The sequence below is a fragment of the Manis javanica genome, chromosome 7 (assembly GCF_040802235.1).
Source record: "Manis javanica isolate MJ-LG chromosome 7, MJ_LKY, whole genome shotgun sequence".
Taxonomy (NCBI): domain Eukaryota; kingdom Metazoa; phylum Chordata; class Mammalia; order Pholidota; family Manidae; genus Manis; species Manis javanica.
This window is the reverse complement of record NC_133162.1, coordinates 84,689,822-84,710,038: the sequence shown is the minus strand read 5'-3', so window position 1 is coordinate 84,710,038 and position 20,217 is coordinate 84,689,822. Positions and strand designations below refer to the sequence as shown.

The window sequence follows — 20,217 nt, the reverse complement described above, 5'->3', positions numbered from 1 at the left end:
GATATCTGAATAGACCAATTATCAGGAATGAAATTGAATTGGTAATCAGAAAACTACCTAAGAACAAAAGCCCTGGACGAGATGGCTTTTCTGCTGAATTTCATCAAACATTTAGTGAAGACCTAATACCCATCCTCCTTAAAGTTTTCCAAAGAGTAGAAGAGGAGGGAATACTCCCAAAATCATTCTAGAAGGCCAGCATCACTCTTAATACTAAAACCAGGCAGACACCACAAAAAAAGAAAGCTACAGACAGACCAATATCCCTGATGAACATAGATGCAAAAATACTGAGCAAAATATTAGCAAACCAAATTTGAAAATACATCAAGAGGATCGTACACCATGATCAAGTGGGATTCATCTCAGGGATGCAAGGACTGTACAACATTTGAAAATCCATCAACATCATCCACCACATCAACAAAAAGAAGAACAAAAACCACATGACCTTCTCTGTAGAAGGTGAAAAAGCATTTGACAAAATTCAACATCCATTCATGATAAAAACTCTCAACAAAATGGGTATAGAGTACAAGTACCTCAACATAATAAAAGGCCATATATGAGAAACCCACAGCCAACATTATACTCTTAACAGTGAGAAGCTGAAAGCATTTCCTTTAAGGTTGGGAACAGGACAAGGATTCCCACTCTCCCCACTTTCAACATACTACTGGAGGTCCTAGCCATAGCAATCAGAGAACATAAAGAAATAAACAGCTTCCAGATTGATAAGGAAGAAGTCAAACTGTCCCTGTTTGCATATGCCATGATATTATGCATTAAAAACCCTAAAGAATTCACTCCAAATCTACTAGATCTAATACCTGAATTCAGCAAAGTTGCAGGATACAAAATTAATACACAGAATTCTGTTGCATTCCTACAAACTAACAATGAACTAGGAGAAAGAGAAATCAGGAAACAATTCCATTCACAATTGCATCAAAAAGAATAAAATACCTAGGAATAAACCTGACCAAAGAAGTGAAAGACCTATACCCTGGAAACTGCAAGACACTCATGAGAGAAATAAAAGAAGATACCAATAATTGGAAATATATTCTATGCTCATGGATAGGAAGAATTAGTATTGTCAAAATGGCCATCCCTCCTAAAGCAGTCTACAGATTTAATGCAATCCCTATCAAAATACTGAGAGCATTCTTCAATGAACTGGAACAAATAGTTCTAAAATTCATATGGATCCACAAAAGATCGTGAATAGCCAAAACAATCTTGAGAAGGAAGAATAAAGCAGGGGTGATTATGCTCCCCAACTTCATGCTCTACTACAAAGCCACAGTAATCAAGACAATTTGGTACTGGCCCAAGAACAGACCCATAGACCAATGGATCAGACTAGAGAGCCCAGATATAAACCCAAGCATGTATGGTCAATTAATATATGATAAAGGAGGCATGGACATACAATGGAGAAATGACATCCTCTTCAACAATCGATGCTGGAAAACGTGGACCGCTACATGCAAGAAATGAAACAATTGTTGTCTCTTTCCATACACCAGAGTAAACTCAAAAATGGATAAAAGAAGTGAATATAAGTCATGAAACCACAAAACTCTTAGAAGGAAACATAGGCAAAAATCTCTTGAATATAAAAATGAGCAACTTTTTCCTGAACGGATCTCCTCGGGCAAGGGAATCAATAGCAAAAATTAACAAATGGAACTACATCAAGCTAAAATGCTGCTGTACTGCAAAGGATACCATCAGCAGAACAAAAAGTCATCCAGTATGGGAGAATATATTTGTAAATGACATATCTGATAAGGGGTTAACATCTAAAATATATAAAGAACTCTCACATCTCAACACCAAAAAGGCAAATAACCCTATTAAAAAATGGGTGGAAGATATGAACAGACATTTCTCCAAAGAAGAAATTCAGATGGCCAGCAGGCAAATGAGGAGATGCCCCACATAGCTAATTATCAAGGAAATGCAAATTAAAACCACAATGATGAGATATCACCTCACACCAGTAAGGATGGCCAACATAGAAAAGACTAGGAACAACAAATGCTGGTGAAGATTTGGAGAAAGGGGAACCCTCCTACACTGTTGGTGGGAATGTAAACTAGTTCAATCATTGTAGAAAGCAATATGGAGGTCCTCAAAAACCTAAAAATAGAAATAACATTTGACCCAGGAATTCCACTCCTAGGAATTTAACCAAAGAAAACAAGTTCTCAGATTCAGAAGGACATATGCACCCCTATGTTTATTGCAGCACTATTTACAATAGCCAAGATATGGAAGCAACCGGTGTCCATCAGTAAGTGAATGAATATAGAAGATGTGTATATACACAATGGAATACTATTCACCTATAAGAAAGAAACAAATCCTACCATTTGCAACAACATGGATGGAGCTGGAGGGTATTATGCTCAGTGAAATAAAGTCAGGCAGAGAAAGACAAATACCAAACGATTTCCCTCATTTGTGGAGTATAACAGTGAAGCAAAGCTGAAGGAAGAAAGTAGCAAACTCACGGACTCTAAGAAGGACCTAGAGATTAACAAAGGGGAGGGAGGGAGAAGGGGATTGAGGGGTATCATGATTGGTGCACATGGTGTGTGTAGGGTTATGGGGAAGACAGCGTAGTACAGAGAAGACAAGTAGGGACTCTGTGACATCTTACTACACTGATGCACAGTGACTGCAGTGGGGTATGTAGGGGGGACTCGATAATGAGGGTCAATGTAGTATCCACATTGTTCTTCTTGTGAAACCTTCATAAGATTGTATTTCAATGATACCTTAATTAAAAAAAAAGACTGAGCAATTTCTCAGTCTGGGAAATGAGGAGCATTGTTCTTGGAATGTATTTGATTATTTATTTTTTAAAGAGAAATATATGGTAGTTACAGCAGAGATTGTTAATAATGAGATTTTACCTAAAGATGAAGTATTTGAATGAAGTGGGTGATTTTTAAAATCTACAAGACATTTCTGCTCATCTCACCTTTTCAAACCTGTTGTTGTTGCCTTCTATTTTCATTCATTTCAATTAGTTAAAATACAGTTTTGCTAATAACTGTTTATAGACCATCTGCTTCATACCATGCATTGTACTACTAGAGACACTAAAATGATTTGGTTAACTTTTTTCTGTGTAAGTTTATTGTCATCAGGCTAAATAGTCAGGTACATACATAATCAACTATGGTAACAGGACAGGAGCTGTTGACAAAGGCAACTAAGAGGGGAACTAACTAAAGAAGTTGTTGAGATGTCAGTGTCGTGTGTTTATCATATTTTTATTTTGAAAAATGGATCAGTAGCTAAGGGAATCACACTAAGAATGCCTTTTTTGTCCTCCAGTAAAAACATTGTGAGAGGCCAGGGAGAACAATAGCATTTCTCCAGGGTGCTGCTGGACCTGAATGTCAACAGTGGGGAAGCCTGCTTATTAAATCTGACGCCTTCCTCCACCACATCCAGTTCCTCTCCCTTGTGCATTGAAGGTCTGCTTATCTTTGCTAGTAAGCTAACTGGAGAAACATCTTCTGGTGAAACTATTTCTTTTACAAATATAAAAGTGAATGTGCGAACCTTTTCTTTCAGTCAGATACCCCTCTGGGTCTTGTATCTCATTACACATGGACTCTTGGCATTGGTGAGTTTAGTTTTATGGTGTCAGCTAGTAAATGAGCACCCTGCAGATCTCCGTTAGTGGGTTAAATGTATACTTCTGCTCAGCATCAGTGTTCTGGCCTGGATGCTTGGGTTAGTCACCCAGCTAGTAGATGAATCCAACAAACTCATCCAGTACCAAATCCTAATGCAATCCTTTCCCATTCCTGGATGATGATGAAGTGAATCTTTTTTTTAAATTAATGAATTAATCTTGTTGTCATTAATCTACAATTAAATGAAGAATATTATGTTTACTAGGGCCCCCTCTTCACCAAATTCCCCCGACAAACCCCATTACAGTACTGTCCATCAGCGTAGTAAGATGCTGTAGAATCACTACTTGTCTTCTCTGTGTTGCACAGCCCTCCCCATGCCCCTCCACATTGTACATGCTAATCGTAATGTCCCCTTTCTTTTTCCCCACCCTTATCCCTCCCTTCCCTCCCTTTGTTCCCAGTCCCTTTCCCTTTGGTAACTGTTAGTCCATTCTTTGGTTCTGTGATTCTGCTGCTGTTTTGTTCCTTCAGTCTTTCTTTGTTCCTATAGTCTTTGGGTTTGAGGTGAGTCTCTTGTAAGCAGCATAGAGATGGGTCTTGCTTTTTTACCCATTCTATTATTCTGTGTCTTTTGATTGGTGCATTCAGTCCATTTACATTTAGGGTGATTATTGAAAGATATGTACTTATTGCCCTTGCAGGCTTTAGATTCGTGGTTGCCAAAGGTTCAAGGTTAGCTTCTTTAGTATCTTACTGTCTAACTTAACTCACTTATTGAGCTATTTTAAACACTGTCTGGTTATTCTTTATTTTTATCCCTTCTTATTCCTCCTCCTCCATTCTTTATATGTTGGTTGTTTTATTCTGTGCTCTTTTGTGCTTCCTTTAACTGCTTTTGTGGGTATTTGATTTTATTTTTTGCCTTTAGTTAGTATTTGGTTGGTTTGCTTTCTTTGCTGTGATTTTATTTTCTCTGGTGACATCTATTTAGTCTTAGGAGTGCTCCCATCTAGAGCAGTCCCTCTAAAGTACCCTGTAGAGGTGGTTTGTGGGAGGCAAATCCCCTCAACTTTTGCTTGTCTGGGAATTGTTTAATCCCTCCTTCATATTTAAATGATAGTCGTGCTGGATACAGTATTCTTGGTTCAAGGCCCTTCTCTTTCATTGCATTAAATATATCATGCCATTCTCTTCTGACCTGTAAGGTTTCTGTTGAGAAGTCTGATAGCCTGATGGGTTTTCCTTTATAGGTGACCTTTTTCCTCTCTCTAGCTGCCTTTAAAACTCTGTCCTTGTCCTTTATCTTTGTCATTTTAATTATTATGTGTCTTGGTGTTGTCCTCCTTGGGTCCTTTCTGTTGGAAGTTCTGTACACTTCCATGGTCTGATCGATTATTTCCTCCCCCAGTTTGGGGAAGTCTTCAGCAATTATTTCTTCAAATACTCTTTCTATTCCTTTTTCTCTCTCTTCTTCTTCTGGTACCCCTATAATGCGGATATTGTTCCTTTTGCATTGGTCACACAGTTTTCTTAATATTGTTTCATTCCTGGAGATCCTTTTATCTCTCTCTGCATCAGCTTCTATGCATTCCTGTTCTCTGGTTTCTATTCCATCAATGGCCTCTTGCATCTTATCCATTCTGTTTATAAATCCTTCCAGAGATTGTTTTATTTCTGTCATCTCCCTCTGGACATCTGTAATCTCCCTCCGCACTTCATCCCTTAGCTCTTGCATATTTCTCTGCAGCTCCATCAGCATGGTTATGAGCTTTATTTTTAATTCCTTTTCAGGAATACTGGTTAGGTCTATCTCCTTCTCAGGGTTTGCCTCTGTGATCTTGGTCTGTATCAATTTCTTCTGCCTTTTCATGGCGATAGATATATTTGTGGGGAGCTGGTGCATGTGTTGGGTAAGAGAAAGTCCCTTCTTGCCAGTTTATGGCCTTCCTCTCCTGGGAGAACAGCGGCCTCTAGCGGCTTGTGCTGGGCAGCTGCGCGCAGTCGGGGCTTCTGATCTTGCCCGGCTGCTATGAAGTTTATTTAGCTCTGCAGTTGCTGTGGGCATGGCCTGCCTCAGGCTGCTTCTCCAATATGGCAGAGCCGTGTTGGAGGGTGAACAGGCAAGAGGCTGTTTATCGTGGTGAGGGGCCTCCAAGCTGCGCTGTGGGGCATTGGGCGCCCAGAGTTCTACAGGATTTGCAGCTGCTGGGCTAAGTGTCCCAGGGTGCTTCCGTCCAGCTGTGGGGCCCCTGTCCCTTTAAGACTTTCAAAATTCACTCGCTTTTCTTTGTCCCAGGGGCACCGGTGGCTGGGACCCACTCACAGGTCTTACTGTCCTGTTCCTGTAGTTTCCAACACCCCATGCTTGCACTGTGTGTCTGCGCTCTGGTGTGGATGGCTAGGGCTGGGTGATTAGCAGTCCTGGGCTCCCTCTCCCTCCCTGCTCCAACTCCTCTCCTCCCCCCAGGAGCTGGGGTGAGGGGCGCTCAGGTTCCGCCGGGCCGCGGCATGTATCTTACCCCCTTTGCGAGATGCTCGGTTCTCGCAGGTGTGGATGTAGTCTGGCTTTTGTCCTGTGTCTTCTGGTCTCTCTTTTGGGATTAGTTGTATTTGTTGTATTTTCAAAAATATATATGGTTTTGTGAGGAGATTTCCGCTGCTCTACTCACGCCGCCATCTTGGTTCTCTGATGAAGTGAATCTTATGCAATGATAAAAAATTTTTTTCTTTGTGGGGGAAAAAAAGGACTGAAAGTGCTATCAAGTTCTGTCAAGACAGAAAACTGTGGAGCAGTAGATAACTTGTATAAGAAGAGGCCTCTCCAGGCATGGAATACAGCTTGGAGTTGAGTAAGAGGATCCAAGGGAATACCAAAGGAGATGGAGATGTATGTGGGGGAAGCTGGAAGTTGTAGGAAAGGTGAGAGAAAAGAGAAGGGTTTGATCCACAGCCTCCTCCCTGGCTTCAGACCGTTTCCATTAGTCAGCCTTCCCTAGGACCAGCTGGTTCATGGTTCTGGACCTTTACTGGGAGTTTTGCCTAGAATACCCTATTTTTTCCTTCATTTAACTAATGCCTACTTATTTCTTTGAAATCCAGTGTTATTTTTCAAAATCTGGTATTACCTTGCTTAGGGACTTGTAATTGCTATCCAGCTTAAATGGCTTTCCATTTTATGCTGGAATGCCTCCATCCTAATTCAGAACTTTCCAACGGTTTCTTAATTCAGGTGTGCTGAGAAACTGATCCACTTCTTCTTCGAGGGGCAGCTTGGGGTTAGTTGCCCCAGGCACCCTCCTTCATGTGTCCCAGAGCTGCAGATGTTTTCCATATTGCAAATAGTTGGGAAGTGCTCCTCTCATCAATGATATATTTGACTGTTTCTCAGCAAGACTTCCTAAGTCAGGCTACTAAGTTGGAAATTGAACTTGTAATCAGGCACCTAGCTTACTGACCCCTGATGGTCTCTCTTTTGCTGATTTCTCCCTCTGTATGACCCCTAAACAGAGGAGTGCTACAAGGCTCAGCATTTGCACCTCTTCTCTGTCTGTCCTCACTACCTAGGTTAGTGCTTCTCAGAGTATAATGTGCCTTCTGATTATCTGAGGATCTTGCTGAAAGTCAGAACTGGACCTGAGGTTGGCATTTCTCACAAGTGCCTTGGGGTTTTGGTACTGCTGGTGTGGGGGGCACACCTGGGGACAAGGTGCTAGGACAGGCTTGTATCATCTCGTCTGGTCTCATAACTTTTTAACAGCGTGTAAAATGCAGATGGGCCCCAAGTTTTGTCTCCAGCATGGATCTCTCCCCTGTTCTCCAGTAAATTAAATATCCAGCTGACGCCTGACAGCTCCATTTGGATGGCTAAGATCCCACACCTAGTGTTCTGAGAATTGAACTAATTGCCACTGTTAAGATGCCCTCCGCTCTCCCCCACCTCACTGCCTGTATAGTTTTCTCCTCCCATTTCTGCCCAGCCACAAGGTTGACTTCCTGAAGCACAGCAGGTGTGCAAAAGATGTCCCCATAGGCTTAAAACAAGAAAAAACAATGAGAGTGTGTTGATTCTTGTCATGATACTGATGATTCCTAATTGATTTTTTAAAATCAGTTTTGAAAAACAGTTTTGAAATGTATGCCTTTTTGTCTTTGATTTAAAAGCAATATGCTATTTTGCTTAGCTTTATATGCAGTAGTCTATACTTAGTCATAGTTAACAGAAGATCCAGTTACCAGACATATTTGAACATGCTAAAATAAAAAGTGGCACCATCTCACTTATGCTATAACCTGCCGTGCCACATCATTGAAACCTGAAGCCTTTGTTTTCTGCTGCGTTAGTGCCGACAAAGCTGAACACAGTTGTTGATTTCACATTGTCTTGCTTGTCAAATCCATATGTGCTAGTTCATTTATTTATTTACTTATTAATTGAAAATTACTTTCATTTATTTTTTTATTTTATTTTTTTCTTTTTACCCTTTACATGCCATTTTATTTTATTTTATTTTATATTGGTATCATTAATCTACAATTACATGAGGAACATTATGGTGCTAGTTTATTTTTAAAACTTTTTCAAAGAAATGTGGGAACAAGCTAAAAAATCCAACAGTATAAAAGGGTCTGTAGTGAGAAGTAAGGCTCTTTCCTGCCCCTCGTGTTCAGCACCCGGCATTACCAGCAGATGCTGTCAGGTAGTTGTTCTTAAATATTGATTTTATTTTTTAATTTAAAATTATTTTGCTTATTTAATTTTAAGAATTGTTGACATTATGAAATAAGTGAAAATGCATGCTTTACTTTTCAAGCATCATTTAAACAAATGCTCATGATAGAATTTAATTGCAGAAATGAATGGCAGAAGGGTACTCTAAATCTAGAATAGAAGAGTAGTACATGGAACATTTTCCAGGGCAGAAAATTGTTTTCTCTAAGTTCCAGAAAGCTGTCCCCTTCCACAGTAGGAATTCCTCTGGTATTATCCTGTTCTTTCAGAGCATGCTCCAGGCTTTACTGCACAATGCTTGTGCTTCTCCTCATGTGTGCCCAACCCAGAGTCAGCTTTTCCATTGAGTTTCACCCTCTCTCTTGGTGAACTGTTCCCTGATTCAGTCTCCCTCTCCCTTAACTTAAGTACCCAGATGTCCTATCACCAGCTTTTCATGTGCAGGAACTGACCTCTTTGATTTGTTGAGTGAACTTCCCCAGCATTTTTATTGTCCTAAATCACTAAGAGAATGGGTTTTGGTGTCAGATCCTGGTTCAGACAACAACTCTGCTACGAATTCACTGTGATTGGATGAGCTGTTTAACTTCTCTGGGCCCTGGGCTTCATTAAAATGGAGCTCAGAGTTGTGCTTCCATGCTTGAGGTGCTGTGAGGCTTAAACGGCATTGCTTATGCAAAAAGCCTAGCATGGTGGAAACGACCCAAATGTCCACTGACAGATCAATGAATACACAAAATGTGGTATGTACATTATGCCAAGTGGAGTAAGCCAGACACCAAAGGCAAATAAGGTACTATTCCATTTGTACAAGTATCTAGAATAGGCAAATTCATAGCACAGAAAGTGGAACAGAGATTACCAGGGGCCAGGAGATAAGGAATGGGGAGTTGTTGCTGAATGATTATAGTTTCAGTTTGGGGTGATGAAAGAGTTTGGAGAATAAATAGTGATAATGGTTGCACAGCATTGTGACTGACTGTAACTAGTGCCACTCAGCTGTACACTTAATGATTAAAAGGGCAAATCATATTTCATATATTTTACCAGAGCTTAAAAAAATAGTAATGTAATATACCAAAAACTATTCAATCCTATACTTTAAATGGGTGACTTTTATGCTCTGTTAATTATATATCAATAAAGCTGCTTTAAAAAGCTTAGCATAGTACCTGGCATACAGTAAGTACTTAATAATGGGTAGTTGTAGTTGTGGTTGTTGATATGTAGTGAGCTTTTCCATGTGATTCCTATTTATGTTAGAGCATGATTTGGTGAAATAAAAATGATCATTTCAACAGAGAAGACAAGTAATGACTGTAGAGCATCTTTCTATGCTGATGGACAGTGACAGTATTGGAGTATGGGGGATACTTGATAATATGGGTGAATGTTGTAACCACAGTGTTGCTCATGTGAAACTTTAATAAGATTGTCTATCAATGATACCTTAATTTTAAAAAAGCTCATTTCAGCATTATCTTTAATGGATTTTTACTTATTTTCTCACTTCTCATTTGTGTACCTCAGAGTTATTGACCTGGGAGTCATGACTCCCTGCGATGAGATTCTGAAAGCTGCTCTTGACCACAAAGCAGGTACTGTGTGACTGTGCCTCTGGATGTCTCTCTAAGTTTTGTTTCCCCCACAGGTCTGTCTGTGAGCAGGAATGCCCCAGCCCATGTGGGATCGGCGGGGCCTCGGACACTCGGGTAGCTTCTGCACGGGGGCTGCCGTCATTGCCATTTACAGTGGCGGTAACACCTTTGTGGGTTTGAAGATGGGGAATGGAGACACGTTTCTCCTAAGGGAACAGTGTTGTATTAGACTTTTTCTCTGTGGGTCATTGTGTTTATGTTTCTTCAGACTCTGTGATACGTTTGAGTCTGGGAAATCATGAACGATCAATATATCCTATTGTCTGGCTTCCCCAGACTGTGGCAAGTACATTATTGCAACTTTAAGTTACAGATCATTTTTACTACCAAACGTTAACAATACACTGAAGGGCCTCACTCAGAAAAGGTGTCTTAGAACTAGAAATTGGTAATTCCTGTAGGTATTGTGGGCTTTATTAATAAAGTTTTAAGATGAGTCATCATCCTTTTTTTCTTTTTTTCTCTCATCTTCCTTCTCACTTGTCCTTTTTTCCTTTTTTCAACACTAGATATAATAGGCTTGTCAGGACTCATCACTCCTTCCCTGGATGAGATGATTTTTGTTGCCAAGGAAATGGAGAGATTAGCTATCAAGATTCCATTGTTGATTGGAGGAGCAACCACTTCGAGGTAAGTCATGCTAATGAGCTCTGTGCTTCATTGCAAATTCTCTTCAATGCCACTGTTTAAAAACAGTGATAAAATCTGAGCTGTTTTCCCTTATGATTGGTGCATTGGCTCCTTACTATAAAAAACCATGAACTTTCTGGTCTTCATTTGGCAAGAGCCAGAATACTTGTGGAGTGCACCGTGGGAGACTCCTGGGCCATTTCCCTTCCCTTTGCTGGTTTGGATTCCTTTGGTTTGTGATTGTCTTTTCCTTAATCTCCTCCTATCAGTTCCTGAGATTGTAATAAAAGCTTCTCTACTTAGTCTGATACTGAGAGGAGTAAGTCATGTTTTTGACACCCAGACATTGCTGGAAGTTGAGCCCATTCTGTCCAACTGAAGAACTACAGGTTCCCTTAAAGAAATTCCCACCTTGTTAGAGTTGAAAAAGAAGGCCCACCTAGGGAGAATGAACCAAAGGATCACTCTGACAAGTTGCTTCTGAAAGGTGGAAACTTTTGGGTTAAACAGTTTAAAGAGGAGGAAGTTCAAATTTGGTCTTGTCATCACTATTCATTTTGTCAGATTTTTCCTGGGATCATGATCATAATGATATTTGCTAAGAAATATTTTAGTTATGAGTACTAGATTTTTTTTTCTTGATATCATTAATCTATAATTATATGAGGAACATTTTGTTTACTAGGCTCCCCCCTTCACCAAGTCTTCCCCACAAACCCCATTTCAGTCACTGTCTATCAGTGTTGTAAGATGCTGTAGAATTGCTACTTGTCTTATCTGTGTTGCACAGCCCTCCCCATGCCTCCCCCACATTATACATGCTAATCGTAATCCCCCTTCCTTTTTCCCCCCTCCTTGTCCCTCCCTTCCCACCCATCCTCCCCAGTCCCTTTCCCTTTGGTAACTGTTAGTCCATTCTCGGGTTCTGTGTTTCTGCTGCTGTTTTGTTCCTTCAGTTTTTCCTTTGTTATACTCCACATATGAGTGAAATCATTTGGTACTTGTCTTTCTCCACCTGGCTTATTTCACTGAGCATAATACCCTCTAGCTCCATCCATATTGTTGGCAAATGGTAGGATTTGTTTTCTTCTTATGGCTGAATAATATTCCATTGTGTATATGTACCACATCTTCTTTATCCATTCATCTACTGATGGACACTTAGGTTGCTTCCATTTCTTGGCTATTGTAAATAGTGCTGCAATAAACATAGGGGTGCATCTGTCTTTTTCAAACTGGGCTGCTGCATTCTTAGGGTAAATTCCTAGAAGTGAAATTCCTGGGTCAAATGGTATTTCTATTTTGAGCTTTTTGAGAAACCTCCATATTGCTTTCCAGAATGGTTGAACTAATTTACATTCCCACCAGCAGTGTAGGAAGGTTCTCCTTTCTCCACAACCTCGCCAACATGTGTTGTTGTTTGTCTTTTGGATGGTGGTGATCCTTACTGGTGTGAGGTGATATCTTATTGTGGTTTTAATTTGCATTTCTCTGATGACTAGTGATGTGGAGCATCTTTTCATGTGTCTGTTGGCAGTCTGAATTTCTTCTTTGGAGAAGTGTCTATTCAGCTCCTCTGCCCATTTTTTAATTGGATTATTTGCTTTTTGTTTGTTGAGGTGGTGAGTTCTTTATACATTTTGGATGTTAAGCCTTTATCTGATATGTCATTTATGAATATATTCTCCCATACTGTAGGATGCCTTTTTGTTCTGCTGATGGTGTCCTTTGCTGTACAGAAGCTTGATATAGTCCCACTTGTTCATTTTTGCTTTTGTTTCCCTTGCCCATGGAGATGTGTTCATGAAGAAGTCACTCATGTTTATGTCCAAGAGATTTTTGCCTATGTTTTTTTCTAAGAGTTTTATGGTTTCATGACTTACATTCAGGTCTTTGATCCATTTCAAATTTACTTTTGTGTATGGGGTTAGACAGTGATCCAGTTTCATTCTCCTACATGTAGTTGTCCAGTTTTGCCAATACCAACTGTTGAAGAGACTGTCATTTCCCCATTGTATGTCCATGGCTCCTTTATCGTATATTGATTGACTATATATGTTTGTGTTAATATCTGGACCTTCTATTCTGTTCCACTGGTCTATGTGCCTGTTCTTGTGCCAGTACCAAATTGTCTTGATTACTGTGGCTTTGTAGTAGAGCTTGAAGTTGGGAAGCGAGATCCCCCCCCCCCCCACTTTATTCTTCCTTCTCAGAATTGCTTTAGGTATTTGGGGTCTTAAGTGGTTGAGTACTAGACTTTTTGTGACACATTCCTTATGCCTTATGTAGTTTACTTTGGCAGGGAATGGTGCCCAAGTGGAGCACTAAACTTGAATACCCTACAAGTGAGCAGTTTATTTTTCTAATGTGAATATACAATAGAGGTCTGGTCAGAAGTATTCTAAAATTTCTTTCACACTGGAAAGAACTGTATGTTAAGCCATGTGTATTAGTCAGGGTTCTTCAGAGAAATGGAATCAATAGAATGTGTACAGAAAGATTTGTTTTGAGGACTTGGTTCGTATGATTATTGGGGCTGGTAAGTCTGAAATATGCAGGGAAAGCTGGCAGTCTGGAGAGCAGGCAACAATTAATTACATCTTGAGTCCAAAGGCTAACTGGAGGCAGAATTCCTTTTTTCCCTGGGAGATTTCAGTCTTTTTATTAAGGTCCTTAATTGATTGGATGGGGCCCACCTACATCATGGAGGAATAGTCTGCTTCACTCAAAGTCTACTGATATAAATACTAATCACATCTAGACAAATACCTTCAAAGAATCATCTAGATTGGTGTTTGACCAAAAACTGGATCCCATGGCCAGCCAAATTGACACATAAAATTAACCATCATCCCATTTATAATCAGAATAGATCATTTTCATGAGTAAGCATAGTGTTCTATGTCATTTATCCATTAACTGATCTTCATACTTGAAGGACTCAATAGTTGGCGGTTGGGTGTTGCCCATGTTATGCAACTGGATTTGTTTTTCCATGAAGGACTTTCCCACTAGGATATGTGGCAGATTATTCTCCAGGGATATGACCAACCGTTGGGGACTGGGATTTCAGTGAGCTGAGCTTGTGTACTTGATGTTTATATTGTGAATATTCATTAGCTTAGTAAAGAGAATGTAAGAGAATCTGCAAACTATTGTCAGAATGAGATACCTTTTAAAACCAGAGTTGTAAAATGGAATAAGTAAATATTTAAATGAACAAATGTAATGAAATATATTGTGAGTTATGTAAATGTGATGCTGGCTTCAATATAAGAACCATTTTAAGTGGTAGGACACTACATTCAGTTCAAGATCAAGAAACCACTTATTGCTGCTTGTGCAAATTGGAACATTACCAAGTAGTGCATTCTGCTATATCTCTATCTCTATTAGATCTCAAGTAAGAGCCACCAGATTCAAGAGGCTTTTAAAAAAACATTCAGAAGCAACATGACTAGCCTCCCAAGATTCATAATTTGCAAAATTAGCAATAAAGGCTTTTAACAATTATAAGTTGGTATATCAAGTTATAACTAATCAGATCAGAAGTCGCCCACTATCTCTTCATGCTGTTGCAAAATCTCTATTCTTATTGTCTGGGAAACTGTTATGTTTTCCTTCCCAAAGGCAGAAAGCTGGGTCCACTGACCTCCCAAGGCTTCTTCCAGAACACTAGTGCTTTGTTTCCTGATGAGCTGTTCCTTTCCTGGTTCTCCTCTTTTGTTGGAGAGTAACAGCTACTGGCAGTGGCTTCTCTGGTATAGTTTCCAGGTGAACTTCCCCTTCTCCATTGCAGGGCCAGAGCAGGCTTTGAGAACCAGATTCTTAGTCACCCTCCAAGAACTTCGGTGTAAAATTCCGTTACGAGTCTGTTCTAAAGTGGTGTCGGTGGATGAGGTCTCAGACCTGCCATTTTGCTTCATCAAGTCCTCTTATTGAAGTAAACATTTTTACCAAAGTATAGCAATCATACAAAAAAGCACACAAATCATAGACATACAACTTAATGAATTTTTACAAAAATGAACCCCCCCACCCCAGTAACCATCCCTAGATTAATGGCACATGGGGAACTTTGCTGGGTTCCCACGCTGGTGATCCTTTCCAACAGAAATAACCACTATTCTGTCTTCTGTGTCTTTAGGTTGTTTCTGTCTGCATCTCAGCTTTGTATAAATGGAGTCCTGTTGCATGTATTCTTCTACGTCTAATTTATTTTGCTCAACATTATGTCTGTGAGGCCCAAAGTCATTGCTGTAATGATTTTTTTTTCCATTGTGTAATATAGTGATTTTATTTATGCTACTATTGGTGGATATTTGGGTTTTTCCAGTTTGGGGTTACTACAGAGAATGCTGCTATATGTGTGTTCCTGCTCTGAAACAAACTTGCTCTATCATAAGCTATGCATTATATATTGCCAGGTGGTTTTCCAAAATGATCATATGAACTTACACCCCACCAGCAATCGTTAGAGTTCCAGATATTCTACATCTTTTTCAGTGTTATCCATTTTAGTGTATATGTAATATATCTTGACAGTGTTCTCATTTGCATTTCGCTACCCACTGCTGATGTTGAGTGCCTTTTCATGTGTATATTGACCATTTGGGTGTGCTTTTTAATTCTTTTAAACTGGGTATTCTGTCTTTGTTTCTGTTGATTTGTATATAGTCCTTATATTTATATTAGATTTAATTCCTTTATCAGAAATATATATTGCAAATAGATTCTTCTGAAATGGCTTGGCTTTTGCTGTCTCAGTGCTATTTTTGGATAACAAAAGTTCTTATTTTCTTGAAGTCTGATTTTTTTCCTTTATGTTAGTGATTTTGCATCTGCATAAGAAAGTCATCTACTCCTAGGAGAGTTAGCTTTGCTAGAAAGTGTTCAGGAATTTAACTGTCTCAGAAGCCCTCAGAGAGCCCTTATTATTACCTCCCACAGACCTATTGAGGGCTCAGTGGGCTTCCAGTTCTTTCTGTTGCTAACTATATTTGAGCAGATGGCGGCTCAAGTTGGGTTTTTCCAGTTTGAGGTTTCCTGAAAAAGATGTAGAATATCTGGAACTCAACTCCCAAGTTGTCCTGAAAGCAGATCACAGAGGGAGTATAACGTCATGGCTTTCCAGACTTCCGTGACCTGCAGTAGCATGATGGAATGAGAACCGTACCCCCAGGATACTAGAAATGATGCTTACAGCTGCCTAATGTGGATGGATCCTTGGAGAAGTTGAAAGGGTTATACAGATTTGGAGCCATATATGGGTAGAAATATGCTTAGACTGTCCCTTTTTAACCTGTAGCTATAAGAGCAGAGAAAGCTAAGTGTTCTCCTATCTATAATACAGATGGTTTGGGTATCACAAACTAGAAATGACATTAGGGGAAATCTGGCCCTGTTAGCCACAGAACTTCCCAAGGGCACAAGTCTGGCAGTTAGCTTTCAATTTTTAACTGGTTCAGAGCCAATAGCTGCAAAAATGTCTTTTTCAATTATTTTTTTGAGTAACAGAGAATTCAATAGGAAGTCACATTGCTCAAAGCCAGAGGTAATTTCCTGAGGCTTTTTTTTTAATTGTTAGGAAGTAAGGTGCTGAATCACATAACTGGTATTATTTTGCTCTTTGAATCAACAGCAGGGAAGCTGAGAGCTGAGGACTGGGTGTGGGGCTTCATAGAATGAATTTTAGATGCTGATCTTACTCCCCATGGCTCCTTAATTTTCCCTTTCTCATGTTTTTCTCTTCAAATTTTAAGTTTTGGTCATGTTGCAGTTATATAAATCACTTGAAATTGATTCTGGGATGGGATATAACAGGGAACAAATGCTTAGAGTGCTTCCTCTTTTTCAGAATTTTAAAAAGAATCAGGTTAAAACCCATGCCCATTTGGCAAGTATTGGAGTCGACTAATTAAATCCTAAGGTTGATGAGTGACTTAACAGAGGTGGATTTGCGTTTCAGCCTCAGCATCTAGCCGTTTGTTCCTGGTAGGCAGGAAGGGGAGGAGAGAGTTCAATGTTTTGCATCTTTTCAGACACCTGAGAGATGTCACCTTCCACCTGGAGAAGCTGGCATAAATGGAAGCTTAGAAGAAAGTGAAATCAATATCAAATTATTTTATAAGGAAATTTAAAGGACTCTCAATGGCTTAGGAAGCTCAAATTTCATGCCTGTGCTCATCTAGATTTGTCAGTTTTTGTGTTGGAAAGTAGCACTTCGCTTTTATTTACTAATTTACTTATTTTTAATAGAGGAATCCATCAGTTTCTTTTCAGAGCCCTTGTCCAGAAGATAATCAAAGAGAAAATGGCCAGAATTGTACTGAGACTGTGGATGCCTAATGAATATTAATTGTGTTGCTTTAAAATTTTTAAATTGTACTGGTTCTCCTTAAGAGAAATATCATCTAAGTCACATCAGTCTAAATGTTTCCTGGAGCAACTGCCTGCAGAATATATGTTAAAATATTTCCATGTGCTCAAGTTGCTGACCATCTGAAGAAGAGGAAGCAAGCATAGTCTGATTTGTGTTCTGTTTTGAAACTGGAAGCAGCTTCTTCTTTATAACTTTTCCTGCTGTTTGAAAATCTTCCCCATCCAAGAAATGGAACATAATCTTCAAATCTTTGGTCCCCTGAGTGCAGTGCGGATACAAACCTGTTGTTGGGGCAGTGGAGTTCACTCGCTGCTCCAGGCCGTGGCCCACTTCCCCTATGGCTCTGCACCCAGCCTTCTGGTCCAAATGATGTATCTTGCTTACACTAACTGGCTTAGGCCTGAACTTCCATCTTCAAGCTCAATTCTTGTGGTTTATGGCTTTAATCCTTTACTTTCTGTTTATATGCAGAGATGTGCTTAGAATGGGGACAGGTGAAATGTTAGTGGTCTTGCCTGTCTTATTGGGAATGAATTTTTAGAGCTTTCCATGAGAAGTTTCTTAAAAACACTCACATATATACAGCACTGTGGTATTCTCTTGGTTTTTAAAAGTTACCTCAGTGATCCACACTTGTTAGAACATATCAGGAAGTTCAGAGGAATGTGAAGTAAAATGTGGTATCTCCAGCCCCACCCCAGCCTCCATACAACCAATGTTGATACTGCTGTGTATCTCTCTGTGTTTTTCTAAATACACTGACATGTATATTAGGTTGGCTAGGGCAGATTGAGGCTGGTAGTGTTTGCTTTTAAAAAAACAGAATTGTATTAAACACACTGTTCTGCTACTTTGATTTTTTCCTCACATGATAGCATATTCTGGACATCTTCCCAAATGAAAGTACATTGTAGTTGAGGGGAAAGAATATGAAAGTATCTGCTCTGGGGAATGGCGCTGCCACATGAGGGGAGAAGGAAGGAGGAGAAAAGCTGGAGAGCACCGCTCACCCTGTGGGGACAGTGCCCCCCTTTCAGTGGGACTGGCTGAGCCCGCACCTCTCTCTTGTCTTCAGGGCCTGTCAGCTCCGTAAGGGAGAATATGTACGCCTTCAGCTCTCACTTTCACGTGTTATCTTCTACAGTGAAATAGCCGGTGTGTAGCTTATGTTATTGCTATTAACAGTAATCACTGGGCAGTGTGTTTTGCGCTTTAGTTTATTAGGTGATTATAAGGATTGAAGGATGGTTCTTCCTCAGTATTGACATTTTCGAGTTTTGACAATAGGGATTTGGGGCTAGGCCAATGTTAGTATAAAATATGTTTGTTGTTTTTGCCTCTCTGTGTTATTTCTGTTAGTTAGAGTCTGAGGTTCCATACTACAAGGACAAGGTGGGGTTGGGGCCAAGGAGTGGGGATGTCTCTCAGGAAAAGAGAACAGCAGCTAGGGTGGGGTCTTGTGTGCCCTGCCTGATGGCTGGTTCCCCAGGGGCCCTGATTGGTATCCCAGCTCTTTGGGAGGAAAAAACTAAATGTAACCTTTATGACAGCAGAGTGCAATTGCCTGGGCTGGTTGGCTGCCTTAGCAGAGGGGCTGCTAACCAGTGTGAGGCTGCACGCTTGTTGTCTCTCTGGCTGACAGCTGAGGACAAAGTCGTTCTCATTTTGTCACAGACTTCTTTGTGCCTGGGCCAACAAGTCCATGTCTTCTCCCCTTGGGTTCCCCCATATTAGTGTGGGGAGAAAATCATTCTCATTTTAAAAGGGAAATTTGAAGTGTAATATTTGTTAAGTACCTTGGAATCATTCTCAGGAAAGCCTTGTAGAAACACATTATCTCTAATGGTTCTGAACAGGAGTTGTGTAAGAACTGTCAGCGCTAATGGATGTTTTTCTTCCTGACCCTTCTTTTCAGAACCCACACAGCAGTTAAAATAGCTCCGAGATATAGTGCGCCTGTAATCCACGTCCTGGACGCGTCCAAGAGTGTGGTGGTGGTAAGTGTGAGGCCTTCATTACTTCCATGTGTCTTAAAAGAGAACAAAGGGGCATTAAGAGCTAGGGTACTGTGCAAGATCTTCTATTTGCTTTTGTCCAATTCTACTGAAAAATGTGAAGGACTAGCCTGAAGCGTGTGGGTGTGTCATGCAGCTGTGGACTTTGTAGGAAGGAGGGCCAGCTGAGTGTAACCTGTGCTTGCACTTCCAGGGCAGCAGCCCCTCCCGGTCCACCTTGGAGATGGTAGTCTGAGTGACAGAGGAATGGTACCAAGACACTTTGACCTTGATACCAACCTAGAGAGAGCCCAGCCATTGGGCTGTATAAATTTATACTTTCTTAATTCCATGCCAGAGCTAAAATGAGCATAGAATTTTAAAAAATGACCTATTTCTAGATAGAAAAACTTTTAACCTTGGCCAGTTCATCCTATCCAAAGACAAAAACATTCACCAAATGTTCAAAACCTAAAATAATAGATTCTTTTTCTCAAGTAATGTAGTAAGCAACTTAGCTAAATGCTTTTTCTTGCTTTTCTCCCTGTGAAGCCTAGTATCATCCTCTTCTTGATACATGCTTCATTATTTTCATTGAATAATAAGATATAGTAGCTGGAGGGAATCTGAGTGACCATGTGGTCCAGTGGTTTCCAAGTTTTGGCCACAGAAACCTTGTTTTCAAGTGATGTGTTTCCTGGAAACCCAGTATAGTACAAATACAAGCAACCCCTTCCATCCTCATCCACTCCTAGTTCTCACAGAAAGAAAGAGCACTATTTAAAAACCCAAATCTAGTCCAACCTTCACATTTTGTAAAGGAAAGGTACTGAGGGGGACTGGTATTTGTGAGACCCAGGTGATACCGTGCAGACTGAACTAGGGCGACCACATTTCCTGAGCCATTTTCCAAATGAATTCTTTCAGATCTGTGAATTTATTTATATGAAAGTTATATAATCATTGCTAACATTATTAAAAATTTACAGTGTGCAGACACCATGCTAAGTGCTTTCCATGGATTTTTTTTATCCTCATGCAGTAGACACTGTCATTATCTCCATTTCAGAGACATAGAAACAGGAATGAGGAGGTTAGTAATTCTCTTGAGGCTGCACATCCATCATGTGACAGGTGTGGAATTTGAGTACAGATGGCC

General features: G+C 40.1%; 1 protein-coding gene across 13 annotated transcripts in view; it reads left to right on the top strand.

Moving 5' to 3' along the window:
* Nucleotides 1–20,217, top strand: part of MTR (5-methyltetrahydrofolate-homocysteine methyltransferase) — a 231,355-nt gene that overhangs the window by 151,582 nt on the left and 59,556 nt on the right. For all 13 annotated transcript variants that reach the window (XR_012133305.1, XM_073241249.1, XM_036999299.2 and 10 more), the window contains 3 exons: nucleotides 9,925–9,992; nucleotides 10,562–10,682; nucleotides 18,980–19,061. Coding sequence is in view for 12 of the 13 variants with exons in the window: in XM_073241249.1 (XP_073097350.1) it covers nucleotides 9,925–9,992; nucleotides 10,562–10,682; nucleotides 18,980–19,061 (271 nt within the window). In the remaining variant the exon portion in view is untranslated. The remainder of the gene's footprint in view (nucleotides 1–9,924; nucleotides 9,993–10,561; nucleotides 10,683–18,979; nucleotides 19,062–20,217) is intronic.